At 42.4% G+C, this 18,661-nt stretch overlaps 1 protein-coding gene across 2 annotated transcripts in view; it reads left to right on the top strand.

Annotated features, from left to right (window-relative positions):
- Positions 1 to 18,661, top strand: part of MED13L (mediator complex subunit 13L) — a 299,169-nt gene that overhangs the window by 248,912 nt on the left and 31,596 nt on the right. The window contains exons 9-16 of one of the 2 annotated variants that reach the window (XM_039228598.1): positions 175 to 279; positions 4,048 to 4,776; positions 5,548 to 5,773; positions 6,772 to 6,877; positions 7,189 to 7,313; positions 10,372 to 10,471; positions 15,809 to 16,026; positions 16,329 to 16,534. In XM_039228598.1, coding sequence (XP_039084529.1) covers positions 175 to 279; positions 4,048 to 4,776; positions 5,548 to 5,773; positions 6,772 to 6,877; positions 7,189 to 7,313; positions 10,372 to 10,471; positions 15,809 to 16,026; positions 16,329 to 16,534 — 1,815 coding nt within the window. Of the gene's footprint in view, positions 1 to 174; positions 280 to 4,047; positions 4,777 to 5,547; positions 5,774 to 6,771; positions 6,878 to 7,188; positions 7,314 to 10,371; positions 10,472 to 15,805; positions 16,027 to 16,328; positions 16,535 to 18,661 lie in introns of both variants that reach the window. The other variant, XM_039228507.1, reaches the window with a different exon arrangement.

The raw sequence follows: 18,661 nt of genomic DNA, 5'->3' as shown, positions 1-18,661 counted from the left end.
GGTGCAAAGAACAAGTTGATCCCCCCACCGCCACCCCGGCCTTGGGTTGCTTTGAGCTATCTCTCAGCTAACCTTACTGTGTGAAATGTATTCGGGTCTCGTAAAAACGTTTCTCTCCTAGAGGTGTGAATATTATCCCACGTTTACACAAGTCACCTTTTTAACCTCTTTCAGGAGGAGCCAAATGTCAACTCCAACTCTTGAAGAAGAGCCTGCTAATAATCCTGCTACTTGGGATTTTGTGGATCCAACCCAAAGAGTCAGCTGTTCTTGCTCTAGGTAGGTGGTGGGCAAGGTGGAATGTGGATCCAATAGGCTGGTGGCACCTTGTGTTGACTGTTTCCCGGACGCTCACACTGCTTCTTCCCCGTCATTTTGCTTTATCTTCTTTTCTGTTCTGTCTTCTTCCTCCTCCAGTGGAGAAGAACAAGATAAGTCTTTTCTTCTGTGCAGATGATGCAGCTTCATTGTCAGGACTCCAAAAGAGCTTTAGTAGATCGGCCCCGTGATCAGATTGTTCCTGCCAGTTTCTTCACAGCAACTACCTCAAAACTAAAGGCATCAGTTTGACAAGACAGTCTCTTCTCCTTTAAATGAGTTTATTTAATTATTCTTAATTTGAAAGTAGAGCTCAGTATTAAATAAGTTGGCTAGAATTCATAGAATTTGGATTAAATAGGTCTTTCATAGATAAGTTGTTTTGTTGTTGGTGCTGGTGTGTTTTGATGCTTGAGGAAGGTCCTTGGTAACAACACCTGCCAAAAGCTAAAATTGTTGTTCATTCATTTAGATATGTGAATAGAACCCTAAGTTGATTTCTGGAGAAATTTTTTCCTCTCATGGGTATTATTTTGACTTCTTACTCCTTGTGGTAGTAAAGAGTTTTCTTGTCCTGGGCATGCATGAGGGTTCTTAGAGTTCTTTCTTTCTTTCTTTCTTTCTTTCTTTCTTCTTCTTCTTCTTTTTTTTTTTTTTAATGTTTTATTTATTTTGAGAGAGAAAGAATGAGAGCCTGCAAGTGGCGGGGGCGGGGGGGAGAGGGGGGAGAGAGAATCTTAAGCAGGCTCCACACTCAGCATGGAGCCCCACACAGGGCTCAATCCCACAACCCTGGGACCATGACCTGAGCCAAAATCCAGAGCTGGATGCTTAACTGACGGAGGCACCTGGCGCCCCAGAGTTCTTAGATTTCTTACGTGTGTGTCAGCCTTACCCGTACTAGCTCAGCTGACTGGTGAGCATGTGATGGTGATTATTCACTTAATGAGCAACTCAGCGTAGCTTTGCTTCCAAGGTGTCTATTTTCACATTTGATACTGCTCAGCACTTGGGAAAAGTTCAGTGGAGATAATGTATATTAAGAAAAAGGCCATTCATTTCCCTAGTTTAGATAGAGGTTCTTCATGTGGCATAAATAAGTTGGTTTCTGAGTAGGGAGGCAGTCAAATGACCCCTGAAAATATATGCAAACTGTGTGTATCTGTATACACACTTAAACAGCAGTTTTGACACCTTCTTCCTGTCCTCCCTGCCCCTTATGTTGATCCTCTTTATCAAGCTCTGCCTTTCCTAGTCAGCTTTTTTCTTTTTGAGAAACATTATAAGTATCAGCCTAATAAACCTCACTATTGATTTTTCAAAGATGATGTTTTTGAAGAAGTTGCTTGTTCAGTAAGCATCTGAGCATGTGAGAACCTCTCTCTGGTCTCAGGGTAGGTATGATACATCAGCTGAATACCTGTTTTACTTCTGTTTCTAGGCCATTGTAAATTGTGTGACAAAAAGTGTTTTCCTATTAACATTGATTTCTCAACAGCTCACAGCCAAGTTATATGGGCTACCTTTAGAAAGTACCTAGGATAAAAATGTTAGTGTATTTAACTTTGCTTGTGCCCTCATCTTATTTTTGCTTCTCTTTTCCTTATCTAGATTTTTTCACCTTTTTACTGATTTCTGACATTTTTATTTGCTACCTAAAATTCTTTTTACCTCAAATTCTATTTACCGTAAATAAATAACACGTTTTCTTTTGTCCGCTGGAGTCATTCCCCTGTTTCCTCTCCAGATTCTTGTACCTTCAGGTCTGTTTTGTAGTTCTGCATTTGATTTTGTTGAGTCCCAGATATTTATCTCTAGATGTGACTTCCCATATATACTCTAGTCTTGTATGTAGGGGGGTACCTTTGAGAAATACCCTTGATTTTGACATGTCTCTTTTCTCACAGGTCAGGTACATTTTTTTTAAAATCACCGTTGTCCCTTCTCAGCCTAGAGACGGTATCATTTATGTATTTTTCTTCCATCTTATAGATGATTTTTATCCTTGTATTTCACAATGACTTCCTTTGAAATGTCTGTGATAGTAATTCTTTTTCCTCATGCTTTTAGTCACTGTGTGTGTTTCTACACTATTTGGCCCTGCGTCTGGGTCTAACCACCACTTGACCAGCCATATAGTTAGCTTTCTGAGCCTGATCTCCTGCTGCCTGCCTCCCTCACTGGAGCCTCCTACCTGTTCAGAGACTTGCAGTGATAGTCTGTTACTTAATAATGTGTCCTTAATTGTAACCATTGCACAATGTAGCTGAGTCATTATTAAATATGATTGAAAAAAATGACTTTATATGAGATTATCTAGTTTGCAAAAAGTCCTTACTTTGAAGAGGCTATCATAAAATACCTATCAAAGGATTGGTGTAGTTAAATGCTCTGAGAAAATCCAAATGAAAAAGTTTTATGTAAAAGACTTTCAGAACTTAGGTTTTAAAATACACACCTCAGAAGATTTGATTGAGAGATTTTCAGAGGAGACCTTCACCTCTTACTGTGGTACGGTATCCTGCAGATTTAGAGCACAATTTTTACCGTATCGACAATAGCCTTATGCTTAAACAACCTTCTTCAAAGTCAGAATTTGGGGTTTTCTTAGAGTAGAAAAGACTTTAGCAAGAGTCTTTTCGGATTATCTACTGCAGGATTACCAAACCCATTATGGAATGGTCCACTCCTCACACTATTTAATGGCCTTATGGGGCAGGGTGGCCATCCTACTGTCCCACTAAACCATCCCATTATGCCGCACAAATCCGTTTTACTGCCCTCTAGGGCATCATTCAGTGCAGCGCAGCAGTAATTTAATGCCACCCTCGTGGCCTCAGAGAGTTACTGCTACACCAGCAGGAGAGCTTACACTTTTCCCTGGGTTGATTTATATATTGGGAGGAACTGGCTGACCTGCTATATAACTTTGTTGCACAGATTAAACCTTGGCATCATCTAGTGGGCCCTTACTGAGCAATATCTTGCACCTGTGCTTACCAAGAAGTGTGTTAGGATGTGAGCAGACCTGCTACCCTGCTTATTAGTACAGATGCATTTGTGTACACGCGTGGTTTTTATATCCACTCACTGTCTTTTTACTTCTGTCTAAGTTTGTCAGTCTGTAAGATCCAAAGTTGTCTTTCCTTCCTTCTTTTTTCCAGTAATAGTGGCATACAAGGTTTCTAGTCTGTTTATTCTATTAAATATTCCTAGAATCGACCCTGGGTTTCACACTTTGGGGGAAAATCGCATGATTATTTTGTTCCCAATTTACAAGACTACAAGCTGTTATAAACCATTCTATATTGGAGTTAATAGAGTGTTGTAAGACAGAAATTGAAAGCTTTTTTCTCTCTCCTGGCAAATGATCTCATTACTCTTGGTTTTAAAATGCAGTGTGAACACATTATCTGGGGCCCTTACCAAATTTGAAAGATTTCGGAGTTTTTCAAATCAGTCTTTTGGTAGGAGCTAGTAACGTTAAGTCCATCCCTTACCTGCTTAACTTTATGGAATTGATTCACTACTTTCTGTCAGAGTGTGTTGAGTTTTTGTCATCATAAGAATAATGAACCTAAAGTCCTTTTCAATGTATTAGTGTGTCCAGTGTGTGCTTAGAAGGTACAGCCTTGTCTTGTCCTGATGGTGGGGGGATGTCACACTGCTAGAACGGTGCCATTATTCTCGGGTGTGTGTTTCTTAACCTTGTTTTGATTCTCATTTCAGGCATAAACTTTTAAAACGTTGTGCAGTAGGACCCAGTCGGCCTCCCGCAATATCTCAGCCAGGGTTCAGTGCCGGGCCGTCTTCGTCTTCATCTCTACCACCTCCTGCTTCTAAGCACAAAACAACAGAGAGGCCAGAAAAGGGAGACAAGTTGCAGAAGAGACCCTTGATACCATTTCACCATAGGCCCTCTGTGGCCGACGAGTTCTGTATGGAGCAAGATCCACCAGGACAGAAGCTAGGGTTGGCAGGGATCGACTCCTCCTTAGAGGTGTCTAGCAGCAGGAAGTATGATAAACAAATGGCCGTGCCTTCCAGAAATACAAGCAAGCAAATGAATCTGAATCCTATGGATTCACCTCATTCCCCTATTTCCCCTCTGCCGCCAACACTCAGCCCTCAGCCACGAGGTCAGGAAACGGAGAGTTTAGACCCGCCATCTGTCCCTGTGAACCCAGCTCTCTATGGGAATGGGCTAGAACTCCAGCAGTTGTCGACTCTGGATGACAGAACTGTCGTCGTAGGCCAAAGACTGCCTCTGATGGCAGAGGTCAGCGAGACAGCCTTATACTGTGGGATCAGGCCCTCGCATCCGGAGTCGTCGGACAAGTGGTGGAGCAGTTACCGTCTCCCGCCCATCGACGATGCTGAGTTCCGGCCTCCAGAGCTCCAGGGCGAGAGATGTGATGCCAAAATGGAGGTAAACTCAGAGAGCTCCGCATTGCAAAGGTAAGGAGACTCTGTGTCCCACCCACCCGATCTCCTGCCACTAGAGGCATAGGGTCCCGAGAATCAGGGCTTCCCTCCTCACATCTCCACGCTAACCCTCCAGAGACAAAATGAAGTGTTTGAAAGTCAAGAGCTTTGTCCTTCGAGAGGTTGCACACGTGTTGTTATTTACACATGTTGGCATGTGAAGTCTTCATTGTGGCATTTAGTACATTTGTACATGTTTATTTCTGGCCTGCGGTTTGCTAGGCAGAGAACGTAGCTTGGTGAGACTTTCCACGCTGTGGTCAGTGCGGTCTTTATGTCGACACCTGTGAGGAGGGCTTCAGGCGCACCCGAGTGTGTGTCTTGCGTCTCCTATAATACCACGTACTATTGGGCTGCCAGTCTGCCCCATTGTTCTTCACAGTCACATAGGCCGTCTCAGCTACTCTTCACCACCCTCGTCTTCCTTACGGCCTCATTTCATAGCTGAGAAAAGTGAGGGTCATGCGATTAGTCCCTGACATAGATTGAACTTGAACCCAGACAGTCTGTTCTTAGGGCCTATCTGTGCTCTTAACCAAAGTCCGTGGAATCAGAGACAAAAACATTATTCTTCCCAAAGACCTAATAAGTTTTATTTGTGAACGTACTCTTTAAAAGAACTTCTTGTAAGAGAATAATTTTTTAAGTTTTGCAAATGCTTTAAATCCTACATGCTGCTCTTTTTTTAAAACATCCATCTTTATACTTTACCTTGCTTAAATCGTCCTTTATTTTCCCTTTTAGACTCTTAGCACAGCCTAACAAACGGTTTAAAATCTGGCAAGAAAAGCAGCCCCAGGTGCAGCCACTCCACTTCCTTGACCCATTGCCTCTGTCTCAGCAACCTGGAGACAGTTTGGGAGAAGTCAACGATCCCTACACCTTTGAGGATGGCGACATAAAGTACATCTTTACAGCAAACAAGAAATGCAAACAAGGGGCAGAGAAAGATTCCCTGAAAAAGAATAAGGTACCATTCAACATGGAGGGTGTCCCGCATGGTGTGGGTTTTGATCTTCGTCAGTACAACACGTGTGGGGAAAACTTCTGAGGCAGAATGTTTGAGATAGTCTTGCCTGATTGCTCTGTCCCCATATTCATGCTCTTGGTACTACTGTATTGAACAGCGTATTGCTCCTTTTTATGTCATGGCTCACCTTTGTTTAAGAGTCCGCTGAGCACAAATGAAGCCTCTTATTTTCCAGGCTGTAGCTTGTACAGTGCATGCTTCCTCTCATACGCTAATTCTGGTTGGCCTATGCTCCCTTCTTTTTAATTATTATTCCAAAACAGCCAAAATGTAAAGAAAAATATGCTGATGACAGTATCTATTGTTTATGGAGCGCCTGGTTTGTTTACCATACCAAGCGCTTTATATATGCGTCTGAATTAATAGCAACGGTACCTCCTAGCTTCTGTCGGTATTACTTTTACTGGTTTCGTTGTCATAACAATGAGTACTGGGGGTGTGTGCTGTCTTTAGCCTTAAATTTTAAAACATTCCAAAATTTAAAACATTACTGGGCCATTTAAAGAGGTCTTCTTGAGAACAGAGGAAATAAGACAGGAAGCCAGTACGGTTCAGGAGACTGCTTCAGACACTCCTTGACAGAGACCTGCCTGGGTCCAGAAAGCTTGAACCCCAATTCAGCATCTAAAATGTTATAAGGCAGCATTTAACACCACGGCAGGACTGTAGTCAGATGCCACCAGTACCGATGAGGCATAAAACCCAGATGGACTCAGAATACTCCACAGCATTGGAGGGCAAGTGTGGGAGTTTGGGGTTCTATTTAAATTCAGGGAAAAGGACCGATCTTTTATTTCCCTTGGTTGCATAGACCATGGTTTATCATACTTGTGCTCATAACAAGTTCCATTCTCCCCTCTAATTCTTTGTGTTCTCCCTCATATTCCACACTTTGGGTTGGTGTTCATGTGTTTTGTTTGGCTGAATTTATTATACAGTCAGAGGATGGATTTGGTACCAAGGATGTCACTACACCAGGTCATTCCACGCCGGTGCCTGATGGGAAAAATGCCATGTCTATTTTCAGTTCTGCCACTAAAACAGGTGTGTACAACGATTATTTGCCTCACTTGGATTGTTGCTAAAGTAAAATGCAAGGGAGATGCTTCTCCATTTAGAATTCTGTTTTTACTGTAATACCAATAATTTGATCTCTCTCATCTTTGATTTTTCATAGTTTGTTTTTCAGTTATTTTCAAAACTGATAAACATATTTGGAAATTACTGTCTCTAAATTTAACTGAAAACCTAGGGAAGAACTTCACAGGCAGGTCTTGCTCACTGAGATCCATGCCCTCTGCTCACTCCTCTCTTGATGAAGTTGTTCACTCTGCGTCTCCGCCCCCTCCCCGCAGACGCCCGGCAGGAGAGCGCTGCTGGTAGAGCCGGCTCCGGCAGCCTCACGCAGGTCACCGACCTGGCACCTTCCCTGCACGACTTAGACAACATCTTTGATAATTCCGACGACGACGAACTTGGGGTGAGTCTGCCATGGCTCCACAAACAGACTTCCCGAACTGGGCGGACTCATGTCACTGTTGGAGTTTCTCCTTACTGTTTGGTCCACTGAATTCTGGGGGCCCTGTTTCAGGTTCAGACTCCTCTTCAGAAATGTCTGTCTACCTTGAAAGGATTCTCAGAGTTGCTCGTGCAGTCTCTACCATGCCTTGGGTTTTGTTGGTTGATGCCTTTCTTTTTGTGTTAGTGTTTTTCCTGTTGTACACATTAAAATCCTTCACACTTAGTATATGTGCTGCCGAAGCAAGCACAAAATCTTTCACATTTCGTTTAAAAACATTTTTTAAAGACTGAATTTTTTTTAAAGATTTATTTATTTTGAGAGAAACGGAATGTGAGCGGGAGAGGGGGAGAGAGAGAGAGAGGGAGAGAGAATCCCCAGCAGGCTCTGTGCTGTCAGCACAGAACCTGATGTGGGGCTCAAACTCACAAACCGTGAGATCATGACCTGAGTCGAAACCAAGAGTCAGTGCTTAGCTGCCTGAGCCGCCCAGCTGCCCCTTTCACATTTAGTTTTTAAATCCTTCTAAATATCATGAGACTAGTAGGCGTGTATTATGTAGACCCTGAGTCAGGACATTTGTGTCCTCACCCTCCTAACCACCTCTGTACTTTGGAGCAAATAGAAGTACCTGTTATTTTGGGGGGACCTAGAAATGAGTAAGATAGGGCCTGTCTTCAAAAAAGTAAGTTCATTAGTTTATATCATTTACATACTTACCTTCCTTCTCTTCTGCCCATTTCTCACATATTTGTTAATCACTTGATGATTGGTTCCTTTGTGACGTGTACTCAAGGTTACAAATGTTAAATTTCCACCCTTATACTGAGATACTCACAGACCTCAGGAGAAATAGCTTATACATAAATGTAAAATATACTTCAAAAATATGAGTGCACGCACTTCTTACTGTGAGTGCATAATTGACTTGGTTTAAAGATGCTGGATGTTCAAGTACGAAGTGACAAACAGTGTGTCAATTAAAGCTTAAACTTTAAGTAGGAATCAGAATTCTGAAGCCTGTTCTCACTTTAAAATGTATCCGATTAACAGATAATATACACCATTAGTAATGTAAGTCCTTAGAAGATGATGAGATCATAATAGTCTCCAAGAATGGATTTGACTCGAGATGTAGAAAGACAGGGCTAGTGAGAGGCAGGGGAGAGACATTAGTTTGAGCTTGGAATGAGCCTTGGTTAAGCAACAAGAATGAACTAGCCGGGGGTTGGGATTATGAACAGACCACTGGTCTGCTCTCTGGTAGGTTAAGAAGGTTTTTTACCATGCTTATTATGGCTTTGGACTTCGAACCCTGCCTGTCATATGTTCCTCTGTGAAGGCTGCTGAATGTGGACCTGAGAGCTGGCTTCCATCAGTGCCTCACACAGAAAGCAGGGGTACTGTTTGGTAACTTTCATGGGATTAAAACACAAGGACCTAAATTCAGGCAGCAGCTGCATGAAGGAAAAGGACATGACAAGAGAAAAACTTTCCGAGATATCTGGGTAGCTCAGTCAGTTAAGCATCTGACTTCAGCTCAGGTCATGATCTCATGGTCTGTGGGCTTGAGCCCCACGTCAGGCTGTGTGCCGATAGCCCAGCCTGGAGCCTCCTTCAGATTCTGTGTCTCCCTCTCTCTTTGCCCCTCCCCTACTTACACTGTGTCTCTCTGTCAAAAATAAATAAACATTAAAAAAGAAAAACTTTTGTACAAGAAATGACACATTTCCTTATGGTAGATCCAGGCATCGGAGAGCCTTTTGGAGCTTGACTATGTCTGTAAGGCCAGGCATTATCTGGAATTGATTTTGATGATCCTTAGGGTTTGGTTAGATGCTTCGGTGGTGATAATGGGGAGGAAACATGAAAAGAAAAAGAATCAAAAAGAAGTAGAAAGGGAGAAGTAAGAAAAGGGAAAACGCAAGCATTACGGAGTAGCCGGGGACTGCTCGCCGCCTCCATCCCTAGTGATTACTGCGTGTGGCGAGAGCCACTGTACTCTCTCTCTGGATGAATCTTGTATTACTGTTGGACTAAGTGAAGATAGGTTTACTTTTCTTTTTTTTTTTAATATATTTTTAGGAACGTTAATGTGTAATGGAGTGTTGGACATCTTTAATCTAATTTTCATTTCTCTGAAATGATTGTTTACTCTGATTTCTAGCCTGGCATTTAATCAAGAGAATCATTTACCTTAGAATTGCTTTTGCTAATTCATCTTACTGATAACTGGCATTGTGTGGCTGTTGTCCACGTTCCATCTCAGATATCTTTGAATTTAATTTTACGTTTCAACTCTATGTCATTGAATAAGTGTACGTAAATAAAAGGCCTTCTGTTTGTGAGAATCTTTTTTTTTTTTTTGCTTTGTTTTATTTATCTTGCCACCAGTTCATTTGAGTTGTTAAAGATAATCTCGCCTGTTAAAAAACTGAATTTATTTTGAATAACAAATCTAAGAAAAGCCCTCTGCATATTTCATTAATTTTAAATGATATGGTTATTTTTTGTGAAGAATAGTAATTGTGGAAATACAAGCAGAAAATGTGTGTGGGCGGGGGGTGAAAAATGAAAGAGTGATACTTTGGGAGGGCTTGAGGTCGCTTCTTTTAACCGCCTGCTTGCAAACAGAAGGAAAACCAGACGGATAGCTAATGACTACTTGGAGGCACCACCCTAATTTAATTATTGTGTCCCTGAAACCACTTCTCTAATCACCTGGGAGGAAGATTTGCTTAAGGTCTGCACGTTCTGTCTTGCTGGTGCATCTCCTCTTTCCAGATCTGTGCAGGGAAGACTTAGTCACTCTGGTTTGCGTTCTTGGTAAGCTTGTAGCTGCCTCCTTTGCCTCACTGTCTGCTGGTACTTCTGCAAGTTCACTTGGTAAATCCTATGTAAGGAAGTGTCTTTCCTCTATTCCAGAATATCAGTAGGCCCATGTCAAGAAATAGTTGACTGCTGCTCGCTCTATATACATATGTGTTGCCTTGTTTTAATACTAATAATCGTTCCTTAGGCTGTATCACCTGCGCTGCGCTCATCAAAAATGCCTGCAGTTGGGGCAGAAGACCGACCCCTTGGGAAGGATGGAAGAGCGGCAGTTCCTTACCCACCAAGTAAGAAAAGGAAGTTGAGCTTTGCCTGTACTATTTACAACTTACACAAAGTGTTCTCATACTCAGTGGTGCCTTACCTGAGGTGCCCCTCTCCCGGCCTTTTTTTCTTTTAACAGAATATTAACTATAAGTGAAACCTTGTATAAGCTAGGATTCCTTAAATGGTAGGCAGCTAAGACATCATCTTAGTTTGAATTCCTTTTGCTTTTGTTTTCAAATTAAGAATTAACTTTAGTGGTTTAAAATATGGGAAACTGTGGTTTAGGTTTGTTTCTCTAATAGTAGGATAAATGCTACACAGTGAGTTTTAGAGTGTTTTCCACTGTAAGAGTATGTGTAAGATGTTTCCATTTTCATGAATTTAATTCACACAAGAATGATGAACATTTGTTTTCTGCGGCCCTTCTCCTAATTCATACTGAGCTTTTTGTGTTTCCTTTTGAGATCAGCTACTTTATTAATATGTTTGATGACAAGAAGAGGAGGAACCTCTTCTCCCCCCCCCCCCGGCCATTATTCTTCACCCCAGGAAACTACATTATTCTACAAGAGAAAAGAAAGTCAGGGTAGCTTATGTGGATACTCTGAAGCAGAAACGTAATTCCATTGCAAATCATTCTTTAATACCTTCTCATTAACTTCAGCTGGTAATGAGAACAAATTGAGGGGAAAAACCACTATGTCATAGGGATGAGTCAAAAAGTTTTATGGACCTATAAATGTGTGCTGATTTACTCAAATGTAGAAGTGTGAAGTATACAGAGATTGGATTTTGACAGCTTTAGGAGATCCATAGCTTTTTAAAATATGCAAAGCTTTCTCAAGTATGACATGTATGAAAATGAATAATGGTAGCCAGCCAGTTGCTGTAGTTTTTTTAATTAAACATTTTTCTTTTTTTATTACTCTGCACTGCAGAATTTTGCAAACATGGAATTCACAGATTAAAAGAAACAATGTTAAAATAGATCCATATGAAATAGGTCAGATGGATGAATTCTTTCCCTTGTTTTGAACCAGTTAATCCTCTGCCCCTTTTGATTTGACAGAACTGATAATGTAGTGATGTTAAATGTTAAAATGTCTGATAACTTGTCCAAGATTATTGGGCTCTCAATATTGCATTCACAAACCCTTCTGCTAGTTAGTGTCACTGCCCAGGAAAGTATACGGTGTACTTTCTTCTCTCTCTCGTTTTCATACAGAAAATAATTGTTTCAAAAAGAAGCTACTCAGAATTTTATAATAAAGTACAAGTTATAAAATGAATTAATCTGAAATACAGCAAAAATACTGGCACTAGAAAATACATCTATATGAGAGTAAGTAGGATCTTTTGAAGTGCACAAAGTATGCATGTGGCAGCGTGTGGAAATGGGATATACACAGTGTCTCCTCCCAAGACGTAACCGTGAAATAGCATGACAAGAAGTCCTCATCCCTGGAGTAACTTTATTGTACGTGGAGTGGAAAGACAGACGTACTATAAAATTTAGCATCTAAAGCAGCACCATCCAGTCTAATAAAAATACAGTGTGGAATGAGAGCCACATAAGCAGTTTTAAATTTTCTAATAGTTGAATTAAAGAAAGCAAAAAGAACCATGCAAAATAATATAAATAATATATTTACTTAATGTAACCAAAATAGTGTCATTTTTACATGTAATCAGTATTAATAATATTGAGGCATTTTACATTCTTTTTTGTACTTACTCTGGAACGTGGTGTACGTTTACACACGCAGCGGGTCTCTGGTTGGACCGCGCCTGGTTTGAGTGCTCTGGAGCCGCGGGCGGTAATGGGTGCGGGCTTGGCCAGAATAGGCCCACAGCTCTTCATCTGTGTATGTCATGATTTACTAAGGAAGAAAGCACGCAGTAATAACGGGTCAGCGTGGCGGCAGGCCTGTGTGAAGGCGGTACTGTGTTACAGCAGCCCTGTCTCCAGTCCATTCTGGCAGCTGTTCCCGCTCTTGCTTTAGCGTTTTTAGGAGGAAAATCCAAGAGGCAGGCCCTGGAGGGGCGTCTCTCTCTTGGAGGACAGCGTGTTTCTCTGGTTTCGGTCTCCTCCCTATCTTACCCACGTTGAGTGCAGTTTGTTTTTTCACCTTAAAACTTGTTTATGGTCATATCGAAATTCCTTGTAACTTAACAGCATTTTTATCTTTTTCCAAACAAAAATTGGAAGTGTGGACTAATCATTACTCACTTCATCACTTACTGAATGTTTCCGTGTTTTGTGGCAAATTATTGACTTCTGTGCATACATTATGTTATTTAACGTATAGAAAAAAATATGAAGGCAGATATTATTGCCATTTCACAGATAAGGAACTTGAAGCTAGAGAGCCTGTGAGTCTTCCTTAAAAATATCTGACAACAGGGCTTCCTGGCTGGCTCGGTCAGTGGAGTGTGTGTGACTCTTGATTGTGAGTTCAGAGCCCCATGTTGGGTGTAGAGATTACTTAAAATTAAATCTTTAAAAGTATATTTGATAATAAGAATGGTGAAGGCCACTGTCTAAAGTGACTCTCTGGCAAGTGGAATCTCATTTCCATACTTTTGTGTGTGTGTTCTTTTTACCTTTGTTAAGAAATGTCAAGTTCCTGAGCTTTTGAAAATTGACATATACAGCTTCGTTAGGTAGCATCAAAGAATTTGAGTGTCCCCACGTGACACTTTCCCAAGTGAGAAATGCCTTTATTTCATTTCCTAGAGAACATTTAGACACTAATTTAATAAAATAAATTTTGGTAAAATTTTATGCCGTTGCCAGAATACTTGTAAGTGAAGAAGAGGCTTTAAGTTCATTGTCATTTCAACACAAAGAGAATTTGTACAGTTTATTTTCCAAATATTTGCTTGCTGATTAAGATCTGTAATAGGGGCTTAAAGCTTTTATGAAGCCGACTTAAGAGTTTAAAATGTTATACATAAGCATTAATTTTATATTAAATTGACTAGTCGCTGCTCTTTGACTTGGGAAAATGTGTAGGGACTAAAAGATAAAGGTGATGGATGTATTTCAAGTGTAACCTAACTCAGTGTTAAAGTCTTCAGTCTTGTTTCAAGGAAGACTATTGATCTGGTTGCTGCTACATTTGAAGACCTATTTTTCCTTCTCAGACTCCAGTGGTTCTCAGGGATCTTCTGGCTTGGCTTGTATCCTTAGACCTCTGAGTTGTCCCATTCCTTAAGGGTAAAATACTGTCCTAGCAAGAAGGTGCCTTGAAGATCTACTTGGGTGGGGGCAAGTGTTAGTTTTTTTCTTTTCTCCCTTTCTTTTTTTTTTTTTTTCTTTTTCTTTCTTGACAGCAGCAGGTATCATTTTGTACAAATGAAATCTTATACAGAATCCTATTATAGGACATAGAAGTGTAAATAAATAAAGAGAGTGAAAGTTGGGATCTGAAGGAAGAGATCTGCTGGCCTCCTCCTTCCCTTGTTTTATATAGATCAGCACCTAAAGCCTTAATCAGGACTGTATCATTGCTTAACTAGAAAGCATGGTGAAGAGCATCTGGTGCGGAAGAGCATCTCACCTTTTTCCTGCCTCCATATGGCAGAAGCTTCCCCCTGTCCTCCGGAAGCAGAGGGAGGCAGGCAAGCCTGGTGAGACTCCCACGTCTAGTCCAGCCGTGTAGATGGAGGTTCTGAGGCCTGCGGGAGGAAGTGACCTGACCTGACTGTGGCAGTGCTGCGCTGTGAGCACCGGGACTGTGGAAGCGCTTCTGGGCCTGCCACCCTCTGCCCCGCCTCAGCCTCCAGGCCGGGCCAGAGCACCATGCGGTGTTCTACAAGTCTTGTCTCAGTCCATGCAGTGGTTGCCATTTGCCTCTTTAAATATTGTAGGCACTTGGGGCACCGGGGCGACTTAGCTGGTTAAGCGTCTTACTCTTGGTTTCAGCTCAGGTTATGATCTCACAGTTCCTGAGTTCAAGCCCCACATCGGGCCCTGTGCTGACAGCATGGAGCCTGCTTGAGATTCTCTCTCTTTTTCTCTCTGCCCCTCCCCTGCTTGTGCCCTCTCTCTCTCAATAAATAAACACCAAAAAAAATTTTTTTAAGCCCTGTAAATGTTGATGTTGCTAGAAAGAGCAGTCTGGTGGGAAATTAGGACATCAGGTAGCATTCCAAAACAGTGATTTAAATTCAAGGCTCCAAATTTGTAAATAAATTTGCTGTACAGGACACCCCCTAGTGGCCAAATCTCACAACCACAACTGGCATCGCATTACAGATGCTTCTGCTTTCAAGGGTCAGTCAGTGCCTTAAGGAGCCCCTGTTCATGATGGTGGCTAGCCTCAGGTATATGAAAATGCTTTCTTTCTTTCTTTTTTTTTTATGTTTTATTTATTTCTGAGAGAGAGGGGGAGATACAGAATCTGAAGCAGTCTCCAGGGTCTGAGCTAGCTGATAGCACAGAGCCTGACACGGGGCTTGAACCCACGAACCATGTGATTATGACCTGAGCCAAAGTCGGATACTTAACCGACTGAGCAACCCAGGCGCCCCTGAAAATGCTTTCTAAAAAAAGGATTGAGAGTCACTGTTCTAACTATTTCTTAAAAGATAATTTTTTTTTAAACCAGTTGATTTTTAATAAAAGTTTTGGGTCTAGGTAGGATTATTAAACCTAACTGTGAAGTTTCATCTTAATGTCAATAGGGAAAGAGAGTGTGGAACCATTTCCCCCAAAGAGAGGGAGTGTGGTGGAGTTTTCAAACTAGCTAAGTAATTTTGCTACATCTAAACTGCCCTTCCAGCTCTGTGTTTTTATTTTCTGTAGTACAAGTGCCTGATGAGTTTTCCATGTAAAATTTGCTATGTGACATTTTTAATGTAATTCTGAAATATGGCATACATATTTGTAAGCAGAGATAGAACTTTTAATAAAGTCATTCCATCTCATTTCTTCCAGCTTCTACTTATTTCATCTCCTTACACTTTTCAGGCAATCATTTGTTAGGAGAAAAATGTATGCTATGTAGACTTTGTCCACCTAATTAATGTGGAGTCAAATCATAAAGCATCAGGGGTGTAGTGGTAAAGTTCCAGAAAAGGGTAGTTTTCTGGTGATGGCCTTCTTCCTGGAAGCTTCCATTATTAGTATTCTGTTGTGTAACTGATAAAGCCATTCAGTTAGCATTATTTCTGATGCTTGTAGGCTGCCTGCCTGTGAACTGGGATGTTTTAGAAGTCCTACCTGTTAAAATAAATACTATTGTTTTTTTCCTTCTTTTTCTCTCTCTCTCTTTACCCCTCCCAACTTCCCTCCCTCCCTCCCTTCCTTCCCCTCTTTCCCTCCCTCCCTTCTGTCCTGCCTTCCTTAGCAGTTGCAGACTTGCAAAGGATGTTCCCCACCCCTCCTTCTTTGGAACAGCACCCGGCATTTTCTCCTGTGATGAATTATAAAGATGGCATCAGCTCAGAGACAGTGACGGCATTAGGCATGACAGAGAGTCCTATGGTCAGTATGGTGTCAGCACAGCTCACTGAATTCAAGATGGAAGTAGAAGATGGACTAGGAAGTCCCAAGCCAGAGGAAGTAAAGGTAATGGCCGATATATTAATTTTACCAAGGCAGGGCAGTTTTCTGGCAGATTCATACACATCTTCAAGGCAGTGTTATGTCCACGTCATAGATACCGGAGTGTCTAAGAGTCCTCTGAGACGGGTCGTGAGGTACTTTGCTGTGTACGCTAGTTACAGTGTCTTGAGTAATTTAAAATTTGGGCATTAGCATGTTCTGCCGATGAAACGAGAGAAATACGAATTCTAATGATCATCGTTACTGTTGTGCTGTGTCCTAAGTTGTTCACCGACACGATCACTGGCCCTCTCTTGTTGTCACAGGACTTTTCATACGTGCACAAAGTTCCAACTTTTCAACCTTTTGTGGGCTCCTCCATGTTCGCTCCGCTGAAGATGCTGCCGAGCCAGTGCCTGCTGCCTCTGAAGGTCCCCGACGCCTGTCTGTTCCGGCCTTCGTGGGCGGCACCTCCTAAAATCGAACAGCTGCCTGTGCCGCCTGCAGCCATTTTCAGTCGAGACGGCTACAAGTACGTGCCGGGTCCACGGTGGCTCCTGGACACGTTCATGGGGCTTTGAGCTTAACTGAGTACTACTACAGTGCTGACATTCCGTAGCATCTAAAACTTTCCTTCTGTGGCCCATTCGTGGTCTTGTGCATATTGTTGAGTATCGAAACTGTGCACGTCTTCTGAATGAAATTTTCTGTATGCAGATAAATTAAGATTATCTGTATAGAGACCCATGGTGTTTGATCTCATTCCATATCAAGTCACTGTCTACCACAGAATCAGACACTAGATTGGAGCTTAAAATATATTATTTATTTAAAAACTATAGCATTTGAAAATATTACCAGTTTTGGGATAGTAGTGGTGAGTACTTGGTTTATGAGTTGATGATTCCAAATGTGTTCACTTGAGGTGCTTTAAAATGAAGTGGTGACATGGAGACTTTCTCTGCTGACTCCACGTCATATAAGAAAGCAGCACCAGGGGCGTCATGATGAGAGGAAGGAAGAGGAGGGTAGCTTGGGCACATTTCACTCTGTCTAAAAACAGTACTTAATAGCAACAGTGTAGAATACGTTTCCCCTATGATTGATAATTTCTTTTGAAGTACATGGTATAAAATAGAAGGCCACAAACTCGAATTTCTGTCAGGACCAGGTAAGCAATGCATGGATGGCACGGATCGGGTAAAGCAAACGACTTGGCAGCGCTGATGGCCAGCGTCCTCCAGCGGGACTGTAGGAGCGCGTAGGGTCCGTGACGGGCCTGCTGGGAGAAGGCCTCGATGAAGGGGCTGTGTGCCGTGTGCTTACAGCGCGTAGTCCGGCCGTGTTTGTCTGCTCTCCTTCCCACGAATGTGGGCGGTTAATTCAGAGTTACGTTTTAAGACAAATTCCAGGTCGAGTCTGTGGGCTGTATCTGTGCCGTCAGATGAAAGCATCTTGATGAAACCAGCTTTGGTGTCATAAACAGGCTTTATGCTCACGTGTGTGAAGTCAGCATCGGAATGAAAAACCGACGCAAGTGTAGGATGAAAGGACCCAGACCTGGGGAGTCTGACACTGTGCTGTGACCCTGTCCTGCGCTGACACGGAACTCCATTCCTGCCTTTTTTGTTTAGTCCTGTCCGTGACCTTAAATGACCATCTTACCTGAGTCTTCCCTTCTTTAAAATGGTGTAATCCTGCCCTTCCTCCCACACAAGAGGTGTGAAAGTCTCCAGCAGCTAACGATTGTGGAAGTATTGCGGCAATAACAACTCACCCGCGGTGTGAAAGAGCGGGCTGGCGGGCACCCTGCTGCCGACCCCTGGCGCGCTCCCTGCTGCCCTGCTCCTGCACTGGAGCTTATTGAAGTAGAGCCCGCGCGCCCATGCGCCTTGCCACGCCCCTCTCAGCAGTGCGGCTGCTCCACGGACCCCTTTGACAGATGAATCTCTTACACACGGAGGCTCCTCAAAAACAGGAAATGCAACCTGTTGCTGTATGATAGCTTAAACAGTAAATAATCAGGTGACTGCTGAGTCTGCTCGGTCTGTCACTTGCCATCCCAGGGACCCTTGGTATTCTCAGCTGGCCCTGTTATGAACTCTGATGATGGAAGTGTTCTGTGTCTGGACCTTCCAACATGGCCTCCCCTGCCCCGGTGCTATAGCTTGAACCTCTTGAAATGTGGCTAGTTAAGACCAAGACTGAATTTTTAGTTTTATCTAAGTTGATTTAAATTTAGCACATAGGACTAGCAGCAGCCTCATTGGCCGGCACAGTTCTAGAGTGTGTGACCTACCTCCTCCTGCTGGGGCCTGCCTCACCCTGGCTGCCGCTCCGCCACGCTCAGCACAGCAGCGCTCCCGTGCTTCACCCCTGACTTCCTGGCTGCGAGCTGACTTTTCTTCCGCCTTTTTACTGTTGAACCCCCAGCCTCTAGCGTAGTGTTGGTCCTCAGTTCATTTGTATCGAATGGTGAAAAATCAGGGTACTATGCAAGCTAAACCATTCTTACTACCTAGGGAGCAGTTTCATTATTTGGGTTTTTCAGTCAGGAGACATAGTTCCTTTTCTCATCTGAGCTGCATAGTAATTCTAGAGTTTTGTCGGATAGAAAATATGAAAGGAGTCCAATTAGAGTGAAGATCTTTATTACACA

Source organism: Hyaena hyaena, unplaced genomic scaffold (genome assembly GCF_003009895.1).
Source record: "Hyaena hyaena isolate Hyena2069 unplaced genomic scaffold, ASM300989v1 scaffold_0, whole genome shotgun sequence".
Classification (NCBI taxonomy): domain Eukaryota; kingdom Metazoa; phylum Chordata; class Mammalia; order Carnivora; family Hyaenidae; genus Hyaena; species Hyaena hyaena.
This window is presented reverse-complemented; position numbering and strand designations above follow the sequence as displayed.